This window comes from Artibeus jamaicensis, unplaced genomic scaffold (assembly GCF_021234435.1).
Source record: "Artibeus jamaicensis isolate MK-2021 breed Jamaican fruit bat unplaced genomic scaffold, CSHL_Jam_final contig_410, whole genome shotgun sequence".
Taxonomy (NCBI): domain Eukaryota; kingdom Metazoa; phylum Chordata; class Mammalia; order Chiroptera; family Phyllostomidae; genus Artibeus; species Artibeus jamaicensis.
Window position 1 is genome coordinate 1,917,330 of NW_026521820.1, and position 25,607 is coordinate 1,942,936.

Below are 25,607 nucleotides of genomic sequence, written 5' to 3' on the forward strand. Positions count from 1 at the left end.
GTTTTGCAAAGATATGAATTGGGGTCAGGCCTGGTCCTAAATCCTGCTGCTGTCACCAGCTGTTTAACCTGAATTAATTTACTCACCCTTTCTATGATTCAGTGTTCTCTGTAAAGTGGAGACTGACACAATTAAGTGGTGTCTGCAGAGGCCTAGTGAAGGCCAGACTTATCATTGTTTTACGTTGCTTTCATTATCGGTAGTTACATAACAGCACTCTTCATATTTAAAAACAAAAGTTTGTTCCTATCATCTTATCTTTTCAATTTTCTTAAGACCAAGTCTAGCTTTTCAAACTCTCATTTTGTTTCAGACCTTTATTCAGCCATAGGCCCTCACTACAATCTCCAAAACCTTCCTGTAAGAATGTGAAGAAAATTATGATTTTTTCATGCCGTATGTTTGATAGTCTTTTGAATACAGCAAAAACAAAACAGGTAAAAAGATTCAAAAATCTTAATTTTCTTTAATAATAGACTAGAAAGATCTGTAAATCTATTCCCCCCCAGGATAATAATTTATTATTTATTTATTTTCTTTAAAAAATTTTTTTAATTAGTTTTATTGATTATGCCATTACAGTTGTTCTATACCCCCCTTCATTCCCCTCCACCCTACCCCCTGTCCCCACCATTATCCCCCCTTTAGTTTATGACCATGTGTCTCAAGTTCTTTAGAATCTATATTTCCCCTATTATTCTTGCCCCCCCTTCTATTTTCTACCTACCATATATGCTACTTATTTTCTGTACCTTCTCCCCCTTCTCCTCCTCCCACTCCCCTGTTGCCAACCCTCCTTGAGATCTTCATTTCTGTGTTTCCACTCCTGATCTAGCTGTCCTTTTAGTTTGCTTTCGTTTTAGGTGTGGTTCTTAATAACTGTGAGTTTGCTGTCCTTTCACTGTTCATGTTTTTTTAACTTCTTTTTCTTAGATAAGTCCCTTTAACATTTCATATAATAAGGGCTTGGTGATGATGAACTCCTTGAATTTGGTCTTATCTGAGAAGCACCTTATCTGTCCTTCCATTCTAAATGAAAGTTTTGCTGGATAGAGCAATCTTGGTTGTAGGTCTTTGGATTTCATGACTTGGAATACCTCTTTCCAGCCCCTTCTTGCCTGTAAGGTCTCTTTTGAGAAATCAGCTGACAATCTGATAGGAACTCCTTTGTAGGTGACTGTCCCTTTATCTCTTGCTGCTTCTAGGATTCTCTCCTTCATTTTAATCTTGGCTAATATAATTATGATGTGCCTTGGTGTGTTCCTTCTTGGGTCCAACTTCTTTGGGACTCTGTGAGCTTCCTGAATTTCCTGGAAGTCTATTTCCTTTACCAGATTGGGGAAATTCTCCTTTATTATTTGTTGAAATAAGTTTTCCACTGGTGGCTGTGCCTTTCCCCCTTCTGGTACCCCTATAATTCGGATGTTGGAGCATTTAAAGATGTCCTGGAGGTTCCTAAGTCTCTCCTCACTTTTTTGAATTCTTGCTTCTTCACTCTTTTCTGTTTGGCTATTATTTGCTTTCTTCTGGTCCACTCCATTGATTTGAGTATCAGTTTCCTTTTCATCGCTATTGGTTTCCTGTGCAATTCCATTCATTTCAATTAGTTTTGCCTTCATATGTTTGTCTAATTTGTGGCTATAATCAACCAATTCTGTGAGGATCCTGATCACCAGTGTTTTAAACTGTGCGTCTGAGAGTTTTGCTATTTCTTCATTGCTTAGATTTATAGGTTCTAGGGCTTTGAGATCTTCTTGAGCCATTTTTGGTCTGTTCGAGCCCAATAAGTATGAGGAGCGGAGCGTTGGACTCCCAGGTGGCTGGTTTGTGATGCTGTATGTGGGGGCGTGGTCAGAGTGGGGAAATGGTGGTCCCCTCTGCTGTTTTGCGCCACTGGGTGAGGAGCAGATCCTTAGGTGGTTCACCAGGGCAGGGCCACTCAGGTCGCTGGGTTATGACGCTGTATGTGGAGGCGGGGTCAGAGCTGGGAGATGGCGGAGCTCTCTCTGCCGCTCGCTGTGGGGCCAGCTCAGTCCTGTAGTCTCACCACCCACTCCCTGGCTTGTCTATCTGGGCACAAATGCACGACCACAGTCAACCCGCAGCCCTGCTCCCTCGCTGTTTCCCTGCAGTCTCTTGCTGTGTTGCTCACTAGGTCCAACCCTGCGCCTGGGTTCTGCGCGCCTGAGTTCGTCTGACCGAGTTTTCCTGAGCAACCCTGCTCTGACAGCTGCTGGTTTCGCTCCTCTTACCGGTCAGGCTGAAGAATTTGTTGTTATCAGACTTCCGAAAAGTTCAATGTTCTGTGTTCTGGCTATGTTTTCTGTTCCTAATATTTAGTTGTCTCTAAACTTGGGTGTGAGAGAAAGCATGGTGTCTCTACCTATGCCTCCGTCTTGGCGGAAGTCTGTAAATCTATTTTGAAATGACTATCTTTTCATATTAAAAAATTCTAGTAATTTTTCTATTTCATTTTCCTTCACATTATCACAATTACTTTCAGGTTTTGTGAGATGTCCAGACTGCATACTAGCTCAGAGCAGCTGGGTCTCAAACAGATGAACCAGTCTGGCCAATGACAGAGACATTGAAAAGCTTACCTACCCCTCCCTGGCATATATTTTCCCTCATAACCCTCCAAGTATGTGAACCCATGGAGGCTGGCAGTCAAGAAGAGGTGGTCAAGGGCTGTGTAGCACTTGGCCTTTTCTCCATGGATAGTCCTAATGTTTGGGCAGATCCCTGGCTTTAGATGAGACCTTCATCAAAGAACATCTCAATTCCTGCTGGCTTTACTCTAGGACCTTAACCCCCATGAGCCTCCTACACTGCAGTAGGGAGAGCACAGACACTTCAGACCTTTGCTAATTCACGGCCTTGAGGATGAAAGAGGGAAGAGCATGAGTATGGCCTCAGGCCACTGTAGGTCTACATTGCAGATCTAGCCCCAGCTGTCTGGGATCGTAACCTGTTTCCTCAAATAAAATGGGAATGAATAACTGTCATGAGGCATCAATAATGTGATGTGTGTATTTAGTACCTGGCAGGCAGCGCTTGGCTAATGGCAGTTATCATCACTTGGATGATGCTGACAGTGGAGCACACAGGAAGTTGGTGTGGGCCTCTGGGCAGCCTGAATGCCCACCAAGAGGCTGCCCATGCTCTGCCTGGGGTGTTCCTGTTTGAGGTGCTGACGAGAACACAGACACAGAACATGCAAACCAACCATGGAGTATGTGGCACCTTTTTATTTAGTCAGTCTTAAGTGTGTCTTTTTAATATTAAATATGACCTTTTAAAATTCAATTCTCACAATATTTACAGTGAATATCATGCAAGCATATTTTGACTGTGAGCTTTTTGCTCCCTCTTTCATGTTAATAATTTACAAATTTGTATTACAACAAAACTCTAGCTACTTCCTTTATTGTCTCTTTATATTCTAGTTTTGTTTGACAGGTACTAAATTAAAATAAGTGGTTGCTAGGAAAGTGCTAATTCAACTTCAGAGAAAATAAAAAAAGGAGTATGCCAAGACCTTGCTTTGTAATTGAAAACATGTGTCCCATGATGTTGTGGGACAGTATTTAAGCAACTAAATAAATTTCTAATGCTTATTGTGCCTTTGTTTTTCAAAACATATTTACACTTATCTCTTTTAATGAAATAAGCAAAACCATAAAAGTCAAATGCTTAGAGACTTTGGACTGTCTGGGAATGTTATAAAAGAAATCAGACTTTAGTGACTAAAGAATGAAGGTTATTAGATGGACCATTGGCTGACCCACCCACAGTAGCATTGGCCAAAGCTGCTAGAAGAAGGCCCCACAAGTCTGACACCATTTGCCTGAGGAGTCCATGCTGGACACTGAAGAACATAGAGAATATTTTGGCTGGGCCATTTGTGCCCCAGAGAAAAAGGATGAAACCCGATCAGAAATTCTTCAGATGCAAAATCTAGAAAGGGCACTCATCCTGGAGAAGGATCCCTGGAGAGGGATCTTTCCTTCTCTGGGTGAAGGATCACCTGGTTGAACAATATTAGTCCCAATATTGTAAGAAGTGAAGGTTCCCATGGAAGGTAATAACTCATGATTTGGAAAGGTAACTTTGGAAAAAATAGTTTAACTATTGTTCATTTAATTTGTTGTAAGTATAGCTTTAAAATTCCATTTTATATACTTGACATCTGAAAACAAACCATAACCTTTTTGGTGGTGGTTGTTTCATGACTTTTTTTAAAAAACCACAATTAACTCCTTAATAATCCTAGTATGCAAGAGAGTATTTGGAACTAACATTTTACAGTTTTTCTATTATACCTTTTCACCAAAGACTTTAATGGGAGGAATGACAGCTTATTAGAAAATAAAGTGAATGGATATTTTTTAATCATTTGACAATACTTTCATGTATTTAATGAAATACATGAAAATGTTCTTTTCATGCACTTCTAATGTTCTTTTATTTCTAAAGGCAATTTAAAGATCCGTGCAACTCTCTGGACCCATGGTTTTGTACATGCTAGGTCGGCATCCTAACACAATTATTCCTACTCTAAAACATACTTTCACCACAAAATATTTTTCTTGTAATAACAATTATGAATGAAATATTCCAAATATTCATGAATGCTATAGACGTCAGTGTGAAAGATCAATAACTATAGCTAGCAACTGTGACTCTTAACCATCTGTTCCAAGCTCTCAAGTAAGCATGTCACGCACCACATGGGTTCTCTATGCCTCTCTGCCCCTTGTAAATCCTTGGTTCTGTGCTATCTGTACCACAGCAGGGAGTAGAGGGTGTGCTAGGAGTCAGGCATGCTGAGGACATCTCTTGGCATAGAATGTGGGACAGTGAACAAGAAAACACAGATATCAGGTCTTTCAGTGCCTTAAGAAATTTGTCTAAGTGCAGACAAGTAAAATAGTCTTGTGCTTTCTGCCCCCAAACCCAACAATCCTTTGAGAATTTAATCCTGTTTGAGGACTCAGTGACTCATCATCTGGGCTCCTCCTTAGGGGTTCATAGGGACTTAGCTCAGGTCTGCAAGTGAATGGCCCTGATACCTTACATCAAAAAAGGGTTACAAATGTTTTTTATCAATGTCACAGACTTAATTAAAATGAACATATTATTCTAGGTTAATTTTTTTTTCACTCAAATGTTTATATTCCATCCACCCAGAAAACAAAAAACAGGCACCTCAAAAGCCTTACCATCAGCGATCACTTTATGAAATGACATGACACTTTTTGTACACTCTAAACAAATGAGACGGTAACTATGGCAGGAATCTTGGTGAGACTTTAAGGGGTTGTTTTCTTCAAGTCTCGAATCTGTTTAATCAAGTAGTTCTTCTCATCAGTGAACTGCTCATCGTCCATCCTTTCTTTTTGAAAGCTGCTCAGAAATTCAATGAGTTTGGGTTGATTTTTTAACAGAATCTCCACAACAGGCTCTGTTTTGTAAGGACTGGCTACAAACACCTGAAACATAAAGAAACAAATATAGAAGACAAGGAATGTATACCAGGGACAGTATGGTCCCACTTGTTTTTCATGTGGTACTTGTGTACACAGAAACCCTGGATCATACTTTCTTACTAAGGAAAATCAGTAATTCCCCATTCATATCCATTTTCTATACATTATATAGAAATATATTTACTATATTAAAATTATATATATTAGGGGTTCAAGATGGCGGTGGACTAGGACAGAGCAGATACCAGTTCCTAGTACAAAAGAGAGGGAGACCTGTCCGATTGGAGGAGGTGAGACCAGCAAGCCAGCAGTTGCCAAGCATATATGAAAATAAGAGACCAGAAACCTCACCGGTCACGGAGGAACCAGACGGTAGGGAGACAGCAGTGGTACAGTAGTCTCTGGGACAGAGCAGAGGGAGACAGCCGGTGCAGGGTAGGGGAACCAGCGCCCAGTGGCGAGAGCCCAACGGCACTTGGGACTGCGTGCAGCGCACAGACGGCTCCCTCCCTGGGATTTTTCCACCGGGCAGGCCGAGTGGCCTAGGCAAAGAGGTGTGGAAGAAATTTCAGCCTGCGCGCAATTTGGGGAACTGGTTGCTCCACACGCAGTGTATCTGGGAGAGCGCCTGGGAGCTCCTAGGCCTGCATTCAGCGCCCGGAAAGCTCCCTCCCTAGGATTTTTGGGCCGGGCACCTGCCAAGCGGCACAAACACAGGGAAGCAGAGGTGATTTCAGTCTGTGCATAGTTCGGAGGTCCGGCGGCTGGTAGGAACTGTGTCCAGGAGAGTGCCTAATGGCGCCTGGGACAGCGTTCAGCAGCCCTGTCAAGTGGCACAGAGGGGAGCAGAGGAGATTTCAGCCTGCACACAGTTCTGGGTCCAGCGCCCTGCGTGGTGCTGCTCCATCCCTAGGTTTTTTTTTTTGGCAGAGGTTGGCCAGGGGTCCCAGACAAACACAGGAGCAGAAGGAATACACACCATGCAGCGTGCTGCGACGCGCGCACAGAGTTTCTGGCTGGGTCAGCACCCAGTCCTCAGATCGGCTCCCAGCTTCCAGTCCACCCCCGTCAGACTATCTGGAAGCCCCGGGCACTGAGGGGTCCTTGGAAAAGAGCTTAGACCCTCAACCCCCTCCCTTTCTGGCAAAGCAAGGTGGGGTGCCAGGACAGACTTGTTTGATAGTTTACAGAGAGGGTGCAGAGGACAAAGGGCCCCAACCAAGGACTCTGTGGTTGCCAGCCCAAGAGAACTCAGAGGTGCAACCTGGGGCTCCGAATCCAGTAGACACGGCAGCCTGGTTTGCTTCACACCCAGCTTGGCAGCAAGCCCAGGATTGGGCAGAGGGTCTGGGGCTTCCCAACTGAACGAGGGCAGGCCTGTGCTCAACCCCGAGGGAACCAGGCAACTAGGCCGGTGCAGGTGCCTGCAAACACAGCAAACCAGCCTATGGCAGTAACCCCTGGGAGGGGAGCTCTGCAAGGAAGTCCTAGTTCCCCACTGTAGGAAGCTGGGGGAGAGGCGCCAAGTGTCTGGATCCTGAGAGGGGCTGGCTGAAAAAAATCACAATTGACCCTCAGCCAACTGCAACCAGAAAAACCGGTTTGGCTAGTTTGAAGCCAACAAGTGACATTTCCTGTTCCGATGTTGTTTTTGAGAGATTATTTTTGTTTGTGCATTTTTTGTTTTTTGGGTTTTTTTTTTACTTTATTTTTATTCTTTCTTTTTTTTTTTTCACTTTTCTTCCTTCTCCATCCCTTTTCTTTATCTTTTTGCTTTTTTAAAGTAATCTGTTATTTCTTTTAAATTTTATTACTGTTTCATCTTTCCATACTTTTGTCCTCTTTTCCCGGATTTTCTGTTTTATTTCTTTTTCTTTTCTTTCTAAACTTATTGCTCTTTCTTCCATTCCCCTACCATTTTTTTCTTTCTTCCTTTTATTTCTTTCCTTGTCATTTCTTTCTTTTACCCACAAGAGTCACAATCAACTTGAAAATATGAAAAGACCAGAGCTGGACCCATAGAAGAGGCCTCCCGATTGTAGAGTCAGAGAGACAAATTGCACATTGTTGTAGGAGAGAAGCCAAAAGTTGCTGCATATTTGAGTAGGTGGAAGCAGAGAACGACAGCCAAAGAGACTGCACCACTGAAATTCACAGACATTCCACCACAAAAGTTCACACCATAAACCCAGGGTGTCAAAACAGATTAATCTAAGAAGCTGAGGCTAACAAGAAGAGTCTCGCAAACAATGGGAAGACAAAGAAACAATCCCCAAATGAAAGGAAAGGAGGAATCCTCAGAAAGAATGTTAGATGAAATAGAGGCAAGTCAATTATCAGATTCTGAATTCAAAGCACTGGTTATCAGGAAATTCAGAGAGCTCACAATCAGCTACCAGAAACTACAGGGGAGCTACAATGATCTCACCTCAAACTATATCAACATGAAAAAGGAAATGGAAATTATTAGCAAGGGCCAAGAGGAAATGAAGAATACAATTTCTGAATTAAAAAAACACAGTAGAAAGCATTAAAAATAGGGTAGATGAAACAGAATATAGGATTAGTGAATTAGAGGACAAAGTAGAAAGCATCTCACAGAAGGAACAGGAAAGGGAAAAGAGGCTCAGAAAGAATGAAGAGGCATTAAGAGAAATGCAAGACAATATGAAACATGATAATATCCGAATAATTGGAATACCAGAAGGAGAAGAAGAAGAACAAGGGATAGAAAACATATTTGAAAGAGTAACGAGAGAAAATTTCCCTAATTTGATAAAAGAAAAAGTCACACAAATCCAGGAATCACACAGAGTCCCATTCAAGAGGAACCCAAGGAGGCCCACTTCAAGACACATCATCAAAATGGCAAAATTCCAAGACAAAGAAAGAATCTTAAAGGCAGCAAGGGAGAAAAAACATACAATAGGGAGAAATAACATACAAGGGAGTCCCAATAAGGTTAGCCACTGACTTCTCAATGGAAACACTCCAAGCAAGAAGAGAATGGCAAGAAATATTCCAAGTAATGAGAACCAGAGGCCTACAACCAAGGCTACTTTACCCAGCAAGGCTCTCAATCAAGATAGAAGGCCAAATAAAGAGCTTCCAAGACAAAAGAAGTCTAAAAGAATTTGCTGCCACCAAGCCAGCTCTACAAGAAATACTAAAAGGTCTGCTTTAAGGAAAGGAAGGAAAAGAGACAGACAGAGAGGAACACAGGTACAAAAATGGCAATGAATAAGTACCTATCAATAATAACCTTAAATGTAAATGGATTAAATGCTCCAATCAAAAGGCACAGAATAGCTGCATGGATAAGAAAGTATGACCCAAACATATGCTGCCTACAAGAGACCCACCTCAGGACAAAAGACCATCACAGACTAAAAGTGAAAGGCTGGAAACAAATTTTCCAAGCAAATGGACAAGAAAAAAAATCTGGGGTAGCAATTCTCATATCAGACAAAATAGACTTCAAAAAAAGAGCCATAAAGAGTGACCCAGAAGGTCACTTCATAATAGTCAAGAGAAGAATCCACCAAGAACGTACAAACATTGTAAATATATATGCACCCAACATAGGAGCACCACAAATATATCAAGAAAATATTAGAGGAATTCAAGAAAGATATTGACAGCAACACAATTATAGTGGGGGATTTTAACACCCCACTATCAAAAATGGACAGATCTTCCAAACAAAATATCAACAAAGACATTGCGGCATTAAACAACACCCTTCATGATATGGACCTAACTGATATATACAGAGCTCTTCACCCCAAAGAAGCTAAATACACATTCCTTTCAAATGCACATGGAACATTCTCAAAGATAGACCACATGATAGGACGCAAAACAAGCCTCAACAAATTCAAGAATATTGAAATCATACCAAGCATTTTGTCTGACCACAAGGGACTGAAACTGGAAACCAACCCCAAAGGAAAAAACCCAAAACACCCAAAATCATGGAGACTGAATGGTATGCTATTAAACAATGAATGGGTCAAGAATAAAATTAGGAAAGAAATCAAAAAGTTTCTGGAAACAAATGAAAATGATCGCACAACAACCCAAAACTTATGGGACACAGCAAAGGCAGTCCTGAGAGGGAAGTTTATAGCAATACAGGCCTAGTTAAAGAAGATAGAAACATTTCAAACAAACAACCTTACTCTACGCCTGCAAGAACTCGAGGAACAACAACAAAAACAGCCCAAAGCAAGTAGAAGGAAGGAAATAACTAAGATCAGAGCAGAACTAAATGACATAGAGACTAAAAGCACAATTCTAAGGATCAATGAATCCAGGAGTTGGTTCTTTGAAAAGAGAAACAAAATAGACAAGCCTTTAAGTAGGCTCATCAAGAAAAGAAGGGAACAGACACAAATAAACACAATGAGAAATGAAAGAGGAGAGATTACAACTGATACCACAGAAATAGAAAGGATTGTAAGAAATTACTATGAAGAACTGTATGCCAAGAAATTTGAGAACCTAGGGGAAATGGACACATTTCTAGAAAAATATAATCTTCCAATGCTCAATGAAAAAGAAGTAGAACACCTGAATAGACCAATAACAGCAAAAGAAATTGAAGCAGTAATCAAAAAACTCCCATCACACAAAAGTCCTGGACCAGATGGGTTCACAGGAGAATTCTAGAAAGCATTTAAGGAAGAGCTGAGCCCTATTCTTCACAGACTACTCCAAAAAATCCAAAAGGATGGAAAACTCCCAAACTCCTTTTATGAAGCCAGCATCATCCTAATTCCAAAACCAGATAGAGATACAACAAAGAAAGAAAACTTCAGGCCAATATCACTGATGAACATAGACGCTAAAATCCTCAACAAAATATTGGCAAATCGCATCCAACAATATATCCAAAAGATTATACACCATGACCAAGTGGGATTCATCCCAGGGATGCAAGGATGGTTCAACATTCGCAAATCAGTAAATGTAATACATCACATAAACAAAAGCAAAGACAAAAATCACATGATCATATCAATAGATGCGGAAAAAGCTTTTGATAAGGTACAGCACCCATTTATGATAAAAATACTCAGCAAAGTGGGAATACAGGGAGCATTCCTCAATATAATAAAGGCCATTTATGAGAGACCTACAGCCAATATCATACTCAATGGGAAAAAAACTAAAAGCTTTTCCACTAAGATCAGGAACAAGACAAGGATGTCTGCTTTCACCACTTCTATTCAATATAGTATTAGAAGTTTTGGCCACAGCATTCAGGCAGGAAAAGGAAATAAAAGGCATCCAAATAGAAAAGGAGGAAACAAAACCGTCACTGTTTGTAGATGACATGATAGTGTACATGGAAAATCCTATAGACTCTACCCAAAAACTGCTCAAACTAATTAATGAATTTGGCAAAACAGCAGGATACAAAGTCAATATCCAGAAATCAAAGGCATTTTTGTATACAAACAATGAATCAGCAGAAGCAGAAATCAAGGAAAAAATCCCATTCGATATAGCAAAAAGAAAAATAAAATATCTGGGAATAACCTAACCAAGGAGGTAAAAGACCTGTATGCAGAAAACTACACAGCACTGAAGAAAGAAATCAGGGAAGACACAAACAAATGGAAACATATACCTTGTTCATGGATTGGAAGAATTAACATCATCAAAATGTCCATACTACCCAAAGCAATATACAGATTCCATGCAATACCCATTAAAGTACCAATGGCATATTTCACAGACATAGAACAAACACTTCAAAAATTTATATGGAATTATAAACGAGCCCGAATAGCAGCTGCTCTTTTGAGAAAGAAGAACAAAGTAGGAGGGATCACAATACCTGATATCAAACTGTATTACAAGGCCACTGTAATCAAAACAGCCTGGTACTGGCATAAAAACATAGACCAATGGAACAGAACAGAGAGCCCAGAAATCAACCCAACTCTCTACAGTCAATTAATATTTGACAAAGGGGGCAGTAACATAAAATGGAGTAAAGATAGCCTCTTCAGCAAATGGTGTTAGGAGAACTGGACAGCTACGTGCAAAAAAATGAAACTTGAGCACCAACTTACACCATACACCAAAATAAATTCAAGGTGGAGAAAAGACTTAAATAGAAGCCGTGACACCATTAAAGTCCTAGAGGAGAACATCGGCAAGAAAATCTCAGATATTTCATGCAGCAACTTTTTTACCGATATGTTTCCTAGAGCAAGGAATGTAAAGGAAAGAAGAAACAAATGGGATCTCATCCAAATAAAAAGCTTCTGCGTGGCTAAAGAAAACAGTATTAAATTAGCAAGACAACCAACTCTATGGGAAAACATATTTGCCAATGATACCTCAGACAAAGGTTTAATCTCCAAAATATACAAAGAACTTACACGACTCCACTCTAGGAAGACATTTAACCCAATTAAAAAATGGGAAAAGGACTTGAACAGACACTTCTCCAAAGAGGACATACAGAATATCCAGAGACACATGAAGAGATGCTCAATATCATTAGCTATCAGAGAGATGCAAATTAAAACCACAATGAGATACCACTTTACACCGGTCAGGATGGCTATCATAAACAAAGCAACACACAACAAATGTTGGAGAGGTTGTGGGGAAAAGGGGACCTTAGTTCACTGTTCGTGGGATTGCAGACTGGTACAACCATTACGGAAAACAGTATGGAATTTTCTCAGAAAGGCATAAAAATCGAAAGGCATAAAAATGCCTTTTGACCCAGCAATTCCACTGCTAGGATTATACCCCAAGAATCCTAAAACATCAATTTCAAAGAACCTATGCACCACAATGTTCATAGCAGCACAATTTACAATAGCCAAGAGTTGGAAGCAACCTAGGTGCCCATCAGTAAACGAATGGATCAAAAAATTGTGGTACATATACACAATGGAATTCTATGCGGCAGAGAGGAAGAAGGAGCTACTACCCTTTGCAACAACATGGATGGAACTGGAAAGCATTATGCTGAGTGAAATAGGCCAGGCATTGAAGGACAAATACCATATGATCTCACCTTTAACAGGAAGCTAAACAATAAAACAAACAAGCAAACAGAATAAAAACAAAGACACTGAAATAGAGAACAAGGGGGCAGAGACCAGAGGGGAGAGAGAAGGGAATTTAAGGGGAAAAATGGGGAGGGATTTTGAGGAACAAGTATGAAAGATACAGGGATGAAAACTGGGGGAAGGGAATGGGAGAGAGGGGGGAGACAGGGCAGGGGGGGGCGGGCTGGGATGGGAGAAATAGACAAAAAATGTACTTGAAAAATAACTAAATAAAAATTAAAAAATTATATATTAAATTATAATTAAATACTGATATATTCAATATATTTGACATATAATATATTGATTGAATATATTAGTATATTATATTAAATATATATTTAATATACCCATTTGGCTCAAAATTCAAAAAGGGAAAGGTGAAAAGTCTACCTCTCACCTTCCCTCCTTAGAGGTCACTAATGTTACTGTTTTCTTATGTATGTGGAGCTTTAAAATTTACATTTACAATCGCCCAGGCCCCTTCTCCCAGAGATTCCAACTCAGGAGATCCAGGTTGGAGGTCTGGCATTTTGTATTTTTATAAAGTTCCAGGAAGATTCTTATATATACTCCTCATTGAAACAATGATCCTAGACTAATAACTTCACTATGCTACAAAAGACAGCAACAACTATAATAATAGGACACAATTACTCAAAAGTATAATAGTGATTGGTACAATATTTTGCCATAAACATACTTCTTTATTAGATTAGATGCTACATATGTGATTACATGATCAGAATACCCATAAAAGTATTAACTCCTATATTAGCTCTCTGAGCTTTATTATGTTTTGGGCTCCACACTACTCAAAAGTGCTGAGTGTTTCACCACCAGCCCCCGCTGCTCATTGCTTCCACATCCTTTACCTCCAACAGTATACAACTCTGAAAATACTAGGAACAAAGACTGGTTATAGGGACAGTGCAGGCTACAAGGTTGAGCCTTAAAGGTTCCCCCCACCCAGAAAATATGGGAAAGGAGAAAATTACACAAAGATGCTAAGAACCTATGAGAAGGGAATGAAAGGCTGCAGAGGTTCAAAGAAAGTAGAGATTGCATTAGATTTCTAAGTTTGGAAGAGGAAGGGCCCCTGTAGGTGACATGATAGCTAGTCTATGAACCGGATTTCCTGTTTCTTCATGAGTCAGGTTGGTAATTTGTGTGTTCCTAGGGATTTTTCCATTTCATCTAGGTTATTTAATTAATTGATGTACAATTATTCATAGTATTCTCTTATATTCTTTTTTTCATTTCTATAAGGAGATTGAGTCAGAAATCAAAAACTTCCTAATGAAGAAAAGCCTAGGAGCATATGATTTCACTGGGAAATTCTACAAACTTTTAAAGAATTAACACAGATGCATTTCAAATTTTTCAAAAAAATAAGAAAGGGAATGCTTCCTAACTCATTCTATGAGGCCAGCATTATGCTGATACCAAAACCAGACAAAAGGTTGGCTCAACATAATAAAATCAATGTAGTATACTACATGTACTAGGTTGAATTAAAAAATTCAAAGGTGAAAAGTCCCCTCAAAAGATGAATTTCAAGTGTTAACCTTCAGTATCTGTGAATATGACCTTACTTGGAAATAGGGATGTAACTAAATTAAGATGAGGTCATACTGGATTACAGTGGGCCCCTAATACAATAACTAGAATTCTTTTACGAAAGGGAAATTTAGACACAGAGACACACAGGTATTCACAGAGGAAAATGCCATGTGAAAATGGAGACAGAGATAGGAGTTATGCAATAAGCCAAGGATTGCTGACAACCAGCAGAAACTAGGAGAGAGGCTTAGAAGGAATTCTCCCAGAAAGCCTCCAAAAGGAACCAACTCTACTGATACCCTGATCTTGGACTTCCAGTCTCCAGAATAATGAAAAAATAACTGTCTGTTGTTTGAAGCCACTCAGTCTATGGTACTTTGTTATGGCAGCTCTAGGAAGCTAATATACCACTTCAGTATAATGAAAGAACACCACATGATCATTTCACTTGATGAAGAAAAAGTATTTCACAAACTTTAACACCTTTTCATTGGGGAAAAAATAAGTTCTTAATATGGGATAACTAGATATCCACATGCAAAATAATGGACTTGGGCCTTTACCTCACACCATGAGTATAACTTAACTCAAAATTGATCAAAGACCTAAATAGAAGAGCTAATAAAATTTTTAGAGGAAAATATAGGGGCATAACTTCATGACCTTGAATTTGGCAATTTTTTTTAGCAATGACCAAAAGTAAGAGCAACAAAAGAAAAAATAAACTGAACATCAAAATGTAATACTTTTCTGTATCAGAGGATGCTATCAAGAGAGGGGAATGGGAGAAAATATTTGTAAATCATATACACAATAAGTTTCTAGTATCCAGAATACAATAAAGAACTGTTACAACTAGCAACAAACAAGCCTTTCTAAAAAGAGGCGAAGGACTTGAATAAACATTTTTCCAAAGAAGGTATAAAAAGGCCAATAAGCACAAGGAAAAATTCTCATATCATTAGTTATTAGTGAAATACAAATTAAAACCATGAAGAACTGTACTCAGAAAACTATGAAACTGAAGAAAGAAATTAAGGAAGACACAAATAAATGGAAGCATATAATATACTATGTTCATGGACTGAAAGAATTAACATCATTAAAATGACCATACTAACCAAAAGTAATCTAAAGATTCAACACAATTCTTATCAAAATACCAATGACCTATTTCACAGATACAGAACAGACATTTCAAAAATTTATATGGAACCATAAATGACCCCAAATAGCCTCAGCAATTTTGAGAAAGAAGAACAAAGTAGGAGGGATCACAGTACCTTATATAAAACTGTATAACAAAGCCTCTGATACTGGCATAAGAACAGACACATAGACCAATGGAATAGGAACATAAAATAGAATAAAAATAGCCCCTTCAAAAAATGGTGTTGCAATATCTGGACAAGTACATGAAAAAACAAAAAGCAAAAAACTAGACCACCAACTTACACCATATACACAAAATAAACTCAAGATCAATAAAAGCCTTATAAATCATGACACCATAAAAATCCTAGAGAAAAAAATACGAAGGAAAATCTCGGATATCCTATGAAGCAATATTTTCACTGATAAATCCTCTAAGGAAAGGGATATAAAGGAAAGATTAAACAAATGGGACTTCATCAAACTGAAAAGCTTCTGCACGGCTAAAGAAAATATCAACAAAATGGAAAGGAACAAACTGTATGGGAAAATTATTTGCCAATGATTACTTGGACAAGGGTTTGATATGCAAAATATATAAAAAACTCACATGACTCCACACAAGAAAGACAAATAATCCAGTTAAGAAATGGGCAAAGGACCTGAACAGACAATCCTCCAAGGAAGACATACAGAGGGCACATAGACACTTGAAAAAACGCTCAACATCACTAGCCATGAGAGAGATGCAAATTAAAACCATAATGTGATACCATTTCACACTGGTCAGAAAAAAAATCAACAAACAAGTGCTGCCAAGGTTGTGGAGAAAAGGTGACCCTAGTACACTACACTGTTGGTTGCAATGCAGACTGGTGCAGCCACTGTAGAAAACAGTATGGAATTTTCTCAAAAAACTAAAGTTGAAACTGCTTTTTGATCCAGCAGTCTCACTACTAGGACTATACCCTAAGAGTCCTGAATCACCAATTCAAAAGAACCTATGCACGCCAATGTTCATAGCAGCCCAATTTACAATAGCTAAGTGCTAGGAAGAGCCTAAGTGACTATCAGTAGATGACTGGATCAAAAAACTGTGGTACATTTAAACAATGGAATACTATACAGCAGAAAGAAAGAAGGAACTCCTACCCTTTGCGACAGCATGGATGGAACTGAAGAGCATTATGCTAAGTGAAATCAGCCAGGCAGAGAAAGACATACCATGTGATCTCACTTTTAAGTGGAACCTAATCAACAAAACAGACAACTGAGCAAAACAGAACCAGGCACTCAGAAATAAAGAACAAACTGACAGTGTGCCACGTCCAACACTAACCATGCTGTCAGGTAAAGTCACGGCATGGGGACTACAACTTCACAGAAGCATGTTCTGGCCAGGTGGACGTGGCATAAGTGGATACATGGTGTTGATTCTGTTCGTGCTGACTCTTGGTATTCTGACATTTACTTTTCTGATAATTTGGAATCTCCTAGAAATGATGGCCATTCTCAGAGCTGATCAACAACTAGGTCAGACTGAGAAAAATGCCACCTTGACCTTTCCCCCAAAATAATACCCTCTCTGAGGGCCCAGAGGAGGAAAGGCCCACAATGTCCAGTGAGTCCAAGGGGAAGGATATTTCCTTCCCTGACCCAGTTAAGCAGAGGCAGAACAAGTTAATGTTAGGTAGCAGGGAGCCAGAATTACCCAGAGTGCTCCCCCAAGTTAATCCCCTCTAATGAAATAGCCCCTGAATATCTAAAAGTTGTTGGAGTAACAGCCCCTCCTTTACCTTAAACAGGAATATATATTTAGAATTTAGTAGGCAAAAAAAACAGGAGAAGCTTGTTAATACTATAAACTAAGCACATAGATACAATTACCAAGGAGTTAGAGTCCATAGTACGTAGAGAAACATTTTGGACAGAAAGATAGATAGCTAAGTTAGACATCACAAAGGCCTTATAATAAATTTCCTAACCTCTGCTCGGTCTAGCGTACCTTTTGCCCCATGCCAAATTCTAAGACCTTTAATAAACCATAAGACATTCAAACTCTGTACATAGAGCTAGTTCAAATTGTCTGATTAATGGTTCTCCTGGTCAAAACAATTTTTGTTTAATATAACTGAAACTATGGAAATTCTTGTACTTTTCCTGGTTAGCTTTGTATTGATTTTTTCTGCTTAACTGATCATGCTATACACCTGCAAATGTTAATCACTACCTAAAATGAAAATACAAAAATCTGCTTGTTCTTGCAATAAATGGAGCAGAGCTTCACTGTCCTTTGAGGCGTGTTGTCATCTGTTACCCATCGCCGCCTTACCCACCTTCGGGAATCCCTGGCCTCTACTGCGGCTGGGGGATTCCCGACCAGAAGGGAGTGAGGAAGAGGATAATGGTGGAAAGAAGAGGAAGGGGTAAGCAAAGGAACATGTGAAGACCAAGCAGGATAATGCATGCCAAGAGAGCTGGAAGCAGGCCTCGGGTTCAGCACAGCTGCTCCAGGCTATGAAGGACTGCCTGATAGATTGTTGGAAGAAAAGAATGACTTGGCTGCTTGCTATATCACTGTATCGAGAAGGGGCAGCAAATGTTCTTAAAAAATAAAATGTACCTAGCCTGTGGTTTGTCTTTCTTATGCTCTGCTTCAAAGCTGGCTCAATATATCCAGCCTGACTTCACCAATAATCAGTTCCCTCTTCTGTATCCCAGAGAAAGGACTCCACCTGACGCCGCTTTGACTTTGTCTCTTTACTTTTCAATCCCCCGTTGCCTTCCCTCAGGACATGACTGATCTAGCCATGCTGGTCACGGCAGAACATGAATAGAGGACTCATGGGCACTGACAATGGTGGGCTTGACTGTGGGAGTTGGAGGGGATGGGTTAGGGGTGAGCAATGGGGAAAAAGGTGGGATAACTGTAACTGAATAACAATTAAAAAAAGCAAAACAAAACCTCAAGCTATCACTTCACACACACTAGACCAGCCACAATTTTAAAGTGATAACAAGTGTTGGTGATGAAGGGAAGAAATTGGAACCCTGAATATTATTGGTGGAAATATAAAATGGTGTAGCCTCTATGTAAAATAGTGTGTCAGTACTTCAATTAAGTTACACATTGAAGTACCATAAGACTGAGCAATTCCATTTGTAGATATATACCAAAAGAGCTGAAAACATTTGTTTAAATAAAACTTGCACAGAATGTTCATAGCAGCACTATTCACAATAGTCAAAAGTCCATTATCCAATGAACAGATAAACAAATTGTGTTATATCCATACAATGAAATATTACTTGGCCATAAAAAGGAATGAGTACTGCTTATGCTACAACATGAATGTATCTTGAAAACATTATGCTAAGAAAAAAACAGACACAAAAGGTCACATATTACGTAATTCCATTTATCCAAAATATGTAGAATAGACAAATATGTAAACTGAGAACAAATTAGAGGTTGCCAGGGTCTATGAGTAAGGCAAAATGAGGAGTAATTGCTTAATAGGTGCATAAGATTTCCTTTTGGGGTGATGACAATGTTCTAACTAGACAGTGGTTACAGTTGCATGACACTTTAAATACATTAAATGTCACTGAATTGTACACTTTTATTTTTATTTCATTTAAAAATATTTATTGGTTGATTGATTAAGAGAGAAAGAGAGAGAGAAAGAAGGGGAAAAACATCAATTTGTTTCACTTATTTATGTATTCATTGGTTGTTTCTTGTGTATGTCCTGATCAGGGATCCAACCCACATCCCTCGTGTATTGGGATGATGCTTCAACCAATGAAGCCACCAGACCAGACCTATGTACTTTTAAAATGGTGAATTTTGTGTTACATGAACTTTACTACAATAAACTAAAATTGTTACTTACTAAGAAAGTATCCCAGGCTCATTTATAATATTACACAAAATGTGTGATGTTTATTTAACACCTATTAGAATGTTAGGAAATCACATACTGGAGCCAAATGTGTGGCTTCTCTGATTACCATTTGTTTACAAGGGAATTGCTATTAAGTTTTAGCTAGACATCGTTTGGCATTTGTGATAACTACATAAATAACTCATAACAGTTTCTTTTTCCTAAAAAAATCAATACATTGGACAAACTAAGCTTCTCTGTATCGATCTGAAATATAATAAATGTAAAATGTACTGGAATTTGCACAGTCTTTGGAATAACTCCATTGAATCTATATACTATACAATACACCTAAAAATAATCAATTTGTTTTCAAGTTTTAAAATTTTCCTTATTTTTATTTTTTATGGTTCCTGGAGTCTGCTGCCTCTAAAGGTAGTTTCTGATTTGAGGCAACTAGTAGAATACTGCATGACTCCTTTTTGGAGCAGCTGGGACACTGAAGGACCCTGGTCAAGCCATGAGATGAACCATTTCATAAGAAATGCACTTCTCTTGGCTGGTGTAGCTCAGTGGACTGAGTGCGGGCCTGCGAACCACATGATTGCAGTTCAATTCCCAGCCAGGGCACATGCCTGGGTTGCAGGCCAGTTCCCAGCAGGGGACGCACTAGAGGCAACCATACATTGATGTTTCTCTCCCTCTCTCCTTCCCCTCTAGAGATAAATAAATAAATAAATAAATAAATAAATAAATAAATAAATAAATAAATATTAAAAAAAAAAGAAATGCACTTCTAAACACAGGTATGGGAGAACAAATCTTCTGAATATATGTCCAATATAGAGATTTTCTTAGTTTTCTCTCTGCTGTATCCCTTTTTCAAATGCTATTTTCAATGCCCCCAAAAGTTACACAAATGAAATTACTTGTGATTTTTCTCTTCAGAATGCATCCCTTATTGTCTGCATCCCTTAATTACAGGTCTCAGTAATGCGATTTAAGGAGAAATGCAAATATCACAATTGAAATATTTTTAGCTCAGAAAACTAAGAATATTTTGCTCTCTATTGTAAGCCTGAGTGCTTTTTTAAGTGAAAAACAAAAAATGCTTGTTTTACACACATATTCATTCATTTTATTTAAGTTCTATTTTACCAAGAGGTTTGTGCTAGACTCAATATTGGCAGGCTAGTCTTCTGATTTGCTAATGTTACTGTCTGTGATACATGCTGTAATCCTGGAGTACTTTGCACATGGACTTGAAATTCGGGCTCTTATTATAGTTACATAGAAGTTACTCAAAATAAAATTCCATTCTTTGTGAGTATAAAATAAGACCTTTTTATTCTAAAGGTTCACTTTCCTAAATGAATGTAAATATGAGCAATATAATATTTAGAATATTTTGACACTATTTAAAAGTAATCAATGAAACATTAAGTTCATATAAATACTTTTACAGTGTACTATTAGAAATTTTAGAAAATTATTATTATTAAATCAACTCATAGTTGATTCCTAAATTCACTTGGTTTCAACCACCTTCTTTGTCAGTAGACTTAGATTTAATCTAAGTGCATTGTGACTAGTGTAGCTGGCCTACTAAGAAAATGGGTACTTAATGAAGTGAGTAATTTATGGTTAGTCTTTCACCAAATTAATTTGTAATTCTGCATTCTTTTCTTTTTTAAAAGACTTTATTTATTTATTTTTAGAGAAAGGGGAAGGGAGGAAGAAGTTGAGAGAGGGAAACATCAATGTGTAGTTGCCTCTCATACTCCCCCAACAGGGGACCTGGCCAGCAGCAATCCAGGCATGTGTCCTGACTGGGAACTAACTAGGAACCCTTAGTTAGCTTCACAGGTCAGCACTCAATCCACTGAGCAATACTTTGATATCTATGAGTGAATTACCAAGTTTGCCTGTGAATTTTGGAATAAGCTAGGGTGGACCTCCTTTCTGGTTTTCATAGAAATGGCTATTGTGGCCCACCACTAGGATGTGAGTGACAGAGTAACATACTTAGGACCAATTCCAGCATCGGTGAGCCCTAAGTTTCAGTGGCTTTGAGAGGTGAGCCAAAAGGGACAGACCACTAATACCCCCTGCACAGTTTGGTGGGATGTGGCAACATGTCCCTTTGCCATTAAGGAAGTTAACAGGGAGGGGGAAAGGAAGAATATCAGCTCAAAGCTGATTCCTACATTCATAATGGGCACATCTCTGGGAGAGCCTAGAAGACAGAAACAAAGTCACCTGAACCTAGTATCTTGGCTCTAGACTTTAGACTTCAATGTAACTCATTTTGCAAGTGAAGGAATGGATCCAGATGGTTTTGCTTGAAGTCACTGCTGGCAATTGAACCAGAACACAGACCCAGGGCTCCTGACTTCATCCAGTTCTTTCCCACCATACCATCCTGCTGTCAACAGGAGAAAGCATGTGAAATAGCATCTCATAACAGTCCCTGAACTTACCAGGAAGCTAATGAAAATGAGACACTAATAATCAGGGAGACATTTTTAGTAATGTGTTCCACATTTGTAGCACCTATTGAAAGGTGCTTTGGGGGGAAAAGTATAAAGGAATTGTGAAAAAATCTAGAACTAGCTGTTACTCTTAAAAAATAAAATACTAAAAGCAGTAAACAATTCAGTTCATACTTCAATGGAAGAAATATAGTTGGGGTACAGGGTAGGACCACCTTATACACACATACAAGCAAGAAAGCAATCAACTATTTTTAAATGTACTTACTCTGAGCAATGATTAGATGATCCAAATTCTGATCTCAAAGGATGGAAGTAGGTTATTTCCATTTTGGCACCCACTGAATCCTTCTCTAATAGTGCATTTTAATACAATTATATAAAGCTCATTCTCTTCTAGGATGATATTAAAATTCCATGGAAGCTGAATTAACATGACAGAGCCTTCTATAATTTCAGTCAAAAAAGTCTTAAGAGGGTCTATCATTTTATACTACACAGGCATTTTCCAAAGCTACAGCAGTCTATTTTTGTTTCATCAAATTTGTGTTTATATCTTATTAATCATGCTATTAGGGTTGTTCCAATTTTTCCCCCTTTCCCCCCCTCTGACCAGTACTATCTTTCCCTCCAGTGATTCCCCCTACCTTAGTTCATATCCATGGGTCATGTACACAAGTTCTTTGGCTTCCCTATTGCCTATATTGTTCTTAACATCCTCCTGTCTATTTTGTACCTACCCAATTATGCCTCTACATCCTTATACCTTTCCTCCCCCTTCCCAGCTGATAACCCTCCAAATGATCTTCATATCTATGATTCTATTTTTGTTCTTGTTATTTGCTTAATTTGTTTTTTAGATTCAGTTGTTGACAGTTGTGAGTTGTCATTTTAATGTTCATAGCTTTGATCTTCTTTTTCATAAATAAGACCCTTTAACATTCATATAAAAAGGACTCGGTGATGGTGAACTTTAGCTTTACCTTGTCTGGAAAGGACTTTATCTGTCCTTCGATGCTAAGTGATAGCTTTGCTGGTAAACTTGGTTGTAGATAATTCCTTTTCATCACTTTGTATACTTCTTGCCAGTCCCTTCTTGCCTGCAAAGTTTCTTTCAAGAAATTGGCTGACAGACTTATGGAAACTCCTTTGTAGATTAACTCTCTGCCTTTCTCTTGTTGCTTTGAAGATTCTCTTTTTATCTTTAACCTTTGGCATTTTAATTACAATGTGTGGACCTCTTTGGATGCAACTTGCATGGAACTCTCTGTGCTTCCTGGACTTGTATGTCTATTTCCTTCACCAAATTAGGGAAGTTGTCTTTCATTATTTTTTCAAATAAGTTTTGAATTTCTTGCACTTCCTCTTCTCCTCCTGGTAACCCAATGATTCGAATATAGGCCCTTTTGGAGATGTCCCAGAGTCTTTGTTTTAAAAAAAATTTAATTGTTGTTCAAGTACAGTTTTCTGTCTTTTATTCTTAAACTCTCATATTTTTTTTGAATTCTTGTTTCTTTATTCTGTTTGAATGTTTATTTCTTCCTTATCTTCCAAATCATTTATTTCAATCCTGTCTTCCTTCCTTCACTGCTGGTTTCCTGTTTTTTTTTTTAATTTAATTTAGTATAGCCTTCATTTCTTCCCTTACGCTTCTGCCATATTCAGTGAGATTTTTGAGCATTCTGACCACCAGTGTTTTGAACTTTGTGTCAGCTATCTCCACATTGCTTGGTTCTTTTTCTGGGGTTCTGTTTTATTCTTTCATTTGTCTTCTCATTTTGGCAGCCTTCCTGGGTCTGTGTACCAGATAGAGGTGCTTTGATTTTCTATCTTAGCACACCTGTCAAGTTGTATGTGGTGAAGCCTTGTATATTCACCAGAGTGGGGCAACCTGCTTCACTGCTTCATGGCTCCATGTGTGGGGTGTGGTTTGAAGAGGGGACAATGCCTCTGTTGGCTGACTTCTGGGGGCTTGCCTGGCACTTACCCTTCTTCTAGTCACTTCCCCATTTCCCATATGTGACTGGTGCCCCTCCAGCTACTGTTGTGATTGTGGTTTCCAGAGTGCTGGGTTTGCATACATTTGGGTCTCTCCTGAGAAACCAGCAGTTTCTTCCACCACCCCAATTCCCACTGGCTTTATAGCCAGAAGTTATGTGGCTTTATTTTTCTTCGCAATGGAACTCTGACTGTGTGGTCTGGCCTGGGGCTAGGATCTCATGCTCATAAGGTGTCCCCCTGATTTTTATCCACCACCTGTGAATGTGGGACCACCAGCCACTACTGCCTTGCTGTCACTGGCTCGTTGCCACCATACCATGTCCTCTCTTCACCCCTCCTGTCTGGATGAATACAGCATCTTTAAACCCTTAGTTGTCGGACTTCCATACAATTCTGGGTGTTTTTCTGAGTGATTCTCTGGCAGTCCTTGGTGGTTTTTTTTTTTAAGTTAGTTGTGTTCTTTCTTATGGTTGTGCATTGAGGTGAAGTGTGTCTATCTATACCTCCATCTTGACTGGAAGAAGCTGCTGTACTTATTTTTTTAATTAAGTAATTCTAACAGAGATAATTGATATTTTATAAAAATAAAATATTACAGATATAATTAAATGCTATTGGACACTTCTTCATGATACCATTCTCTTCTTCCCTACCCCTCCCTTACATGTTTCTAGACTACAATTGCATATATATGAATCCATAAACAGTATTGTTTTTGCAGGTTATCAAACTTTAAATAATATCATTTTAATATTTGTTTATACCAGTCAATGTTTCTAAGGTTTATTCCACACTTATTCACATAACTCTAATTTTTATTTATCCAGTTTCCTTTTGATGCCCTTTATGTTTCTCATTTTATACTATTCTAAACAGTGTTGCAAAAAACATACTTGTTCATGATTCCTTATGCATATGTGCAAGAGAGTCTCTAAGAAATTGCCTAGAATGACATTTCAGGGTTGAAGAGTATGCACACTTTCAACTGTCAATTTTGCTAAAATGCTCTCCAAAGTGGCTATACCAATTTATAGGGTATGATAGTACCCATAGCCCTTCAACCTTATAAAAATTTGATGTTTTCAGACTTAAACATTTTTGCCAATATAAAGAATGTGGAGTGATATCTCATTCATACTTTAATAGCACTTACATGATTACAAATAAGATAAGCATCTTCTATTCATTGGCAAATCATATTTCCTCTTCTGTAATTAATAACTTGTATCCTTTGCCCATTTTTCAATTGAGTTGTTTGCACTTACTAAATGATTTGTAAGTTATATGCATCACATTCTATCCTGTCATTTCACATTGCTTATTTCTTTTTCAGCAGAAGTTGTAAATTTTAATGTGCTCAAATATATTAATATTTTCTATTATGTTTTATAATTTTGATTTTTTAAAAAGACTTCTTTCTGGAGTAGGGAGTGGGTAGAGCAGGGGAGAGCATTGGGGGGAAATGGGGACAAATATAACTGAACAATTAAAAAGAGGAAAAAAGAGAGAATTCTTTCTACCCCAACATTATAAAGACAGTCTCTTATCTTCTCTTCTAAAAGTTAAAAAATCTTTCATTTTAAGTGTAGGTCTTTACTTAGGATTTACTTCTGAATATATTGGAGACTAGAGCTTTCTGTATGGATAATTATTTACTTTAGAACCATCTACTGAATTTATCCCTTTCTTCTGATTTTATAATCCTTACTCTATCAAATATCATTTCATATATATGAAGATTTGTATTTCGGCCCTCTACTCTGTTTTGGTGTTTTATTTATGAAGCTCTGTGCCAATACAATATTTTCTTTACTTATTATAGATTCATGTTAAGTTTTTTGTTATTGTTGGCCATTCCAGGTTTTATTTTTTTAATAATTTTTTAAATTTTCAATTACAGTTGACATACAGAATATATTAATTTCAGGTGTAAAACATAGTGAT

At 38.4% G+C, this 25,607-nt stretch overlaps 1 protein-coding gene across 6 annotated transcripts in view; it reads right to left on the reverse strand.

The window, feature by feature from the left end:
• Positions 1 to 3,226: 3,226 nt before the first annotated feature.
• Positions 3,227 to 25,607, reverse strand: part of CAB39L (calcium binding protein 39 like) — a 155,039-nt gene continuing 132,658 nt past the window's right edge. For all 6 annotated transcript variants that reach the window (XM_037154577.2, XM_037154576.2, XM_037154572.2 and 3 more), the window contains one exon: positions 3,227 to 5,492. In XM_037154577.2, coding sequence (XP_037010472.2) covers positions 5,313 to 5,492 — 180 coding nt within the window. In that variant the 3' untranslated portion in view covers positions 3,227 to 5,312. The remainder of the gene's footprint in view (positions 5,493 to 25,607) is intronic.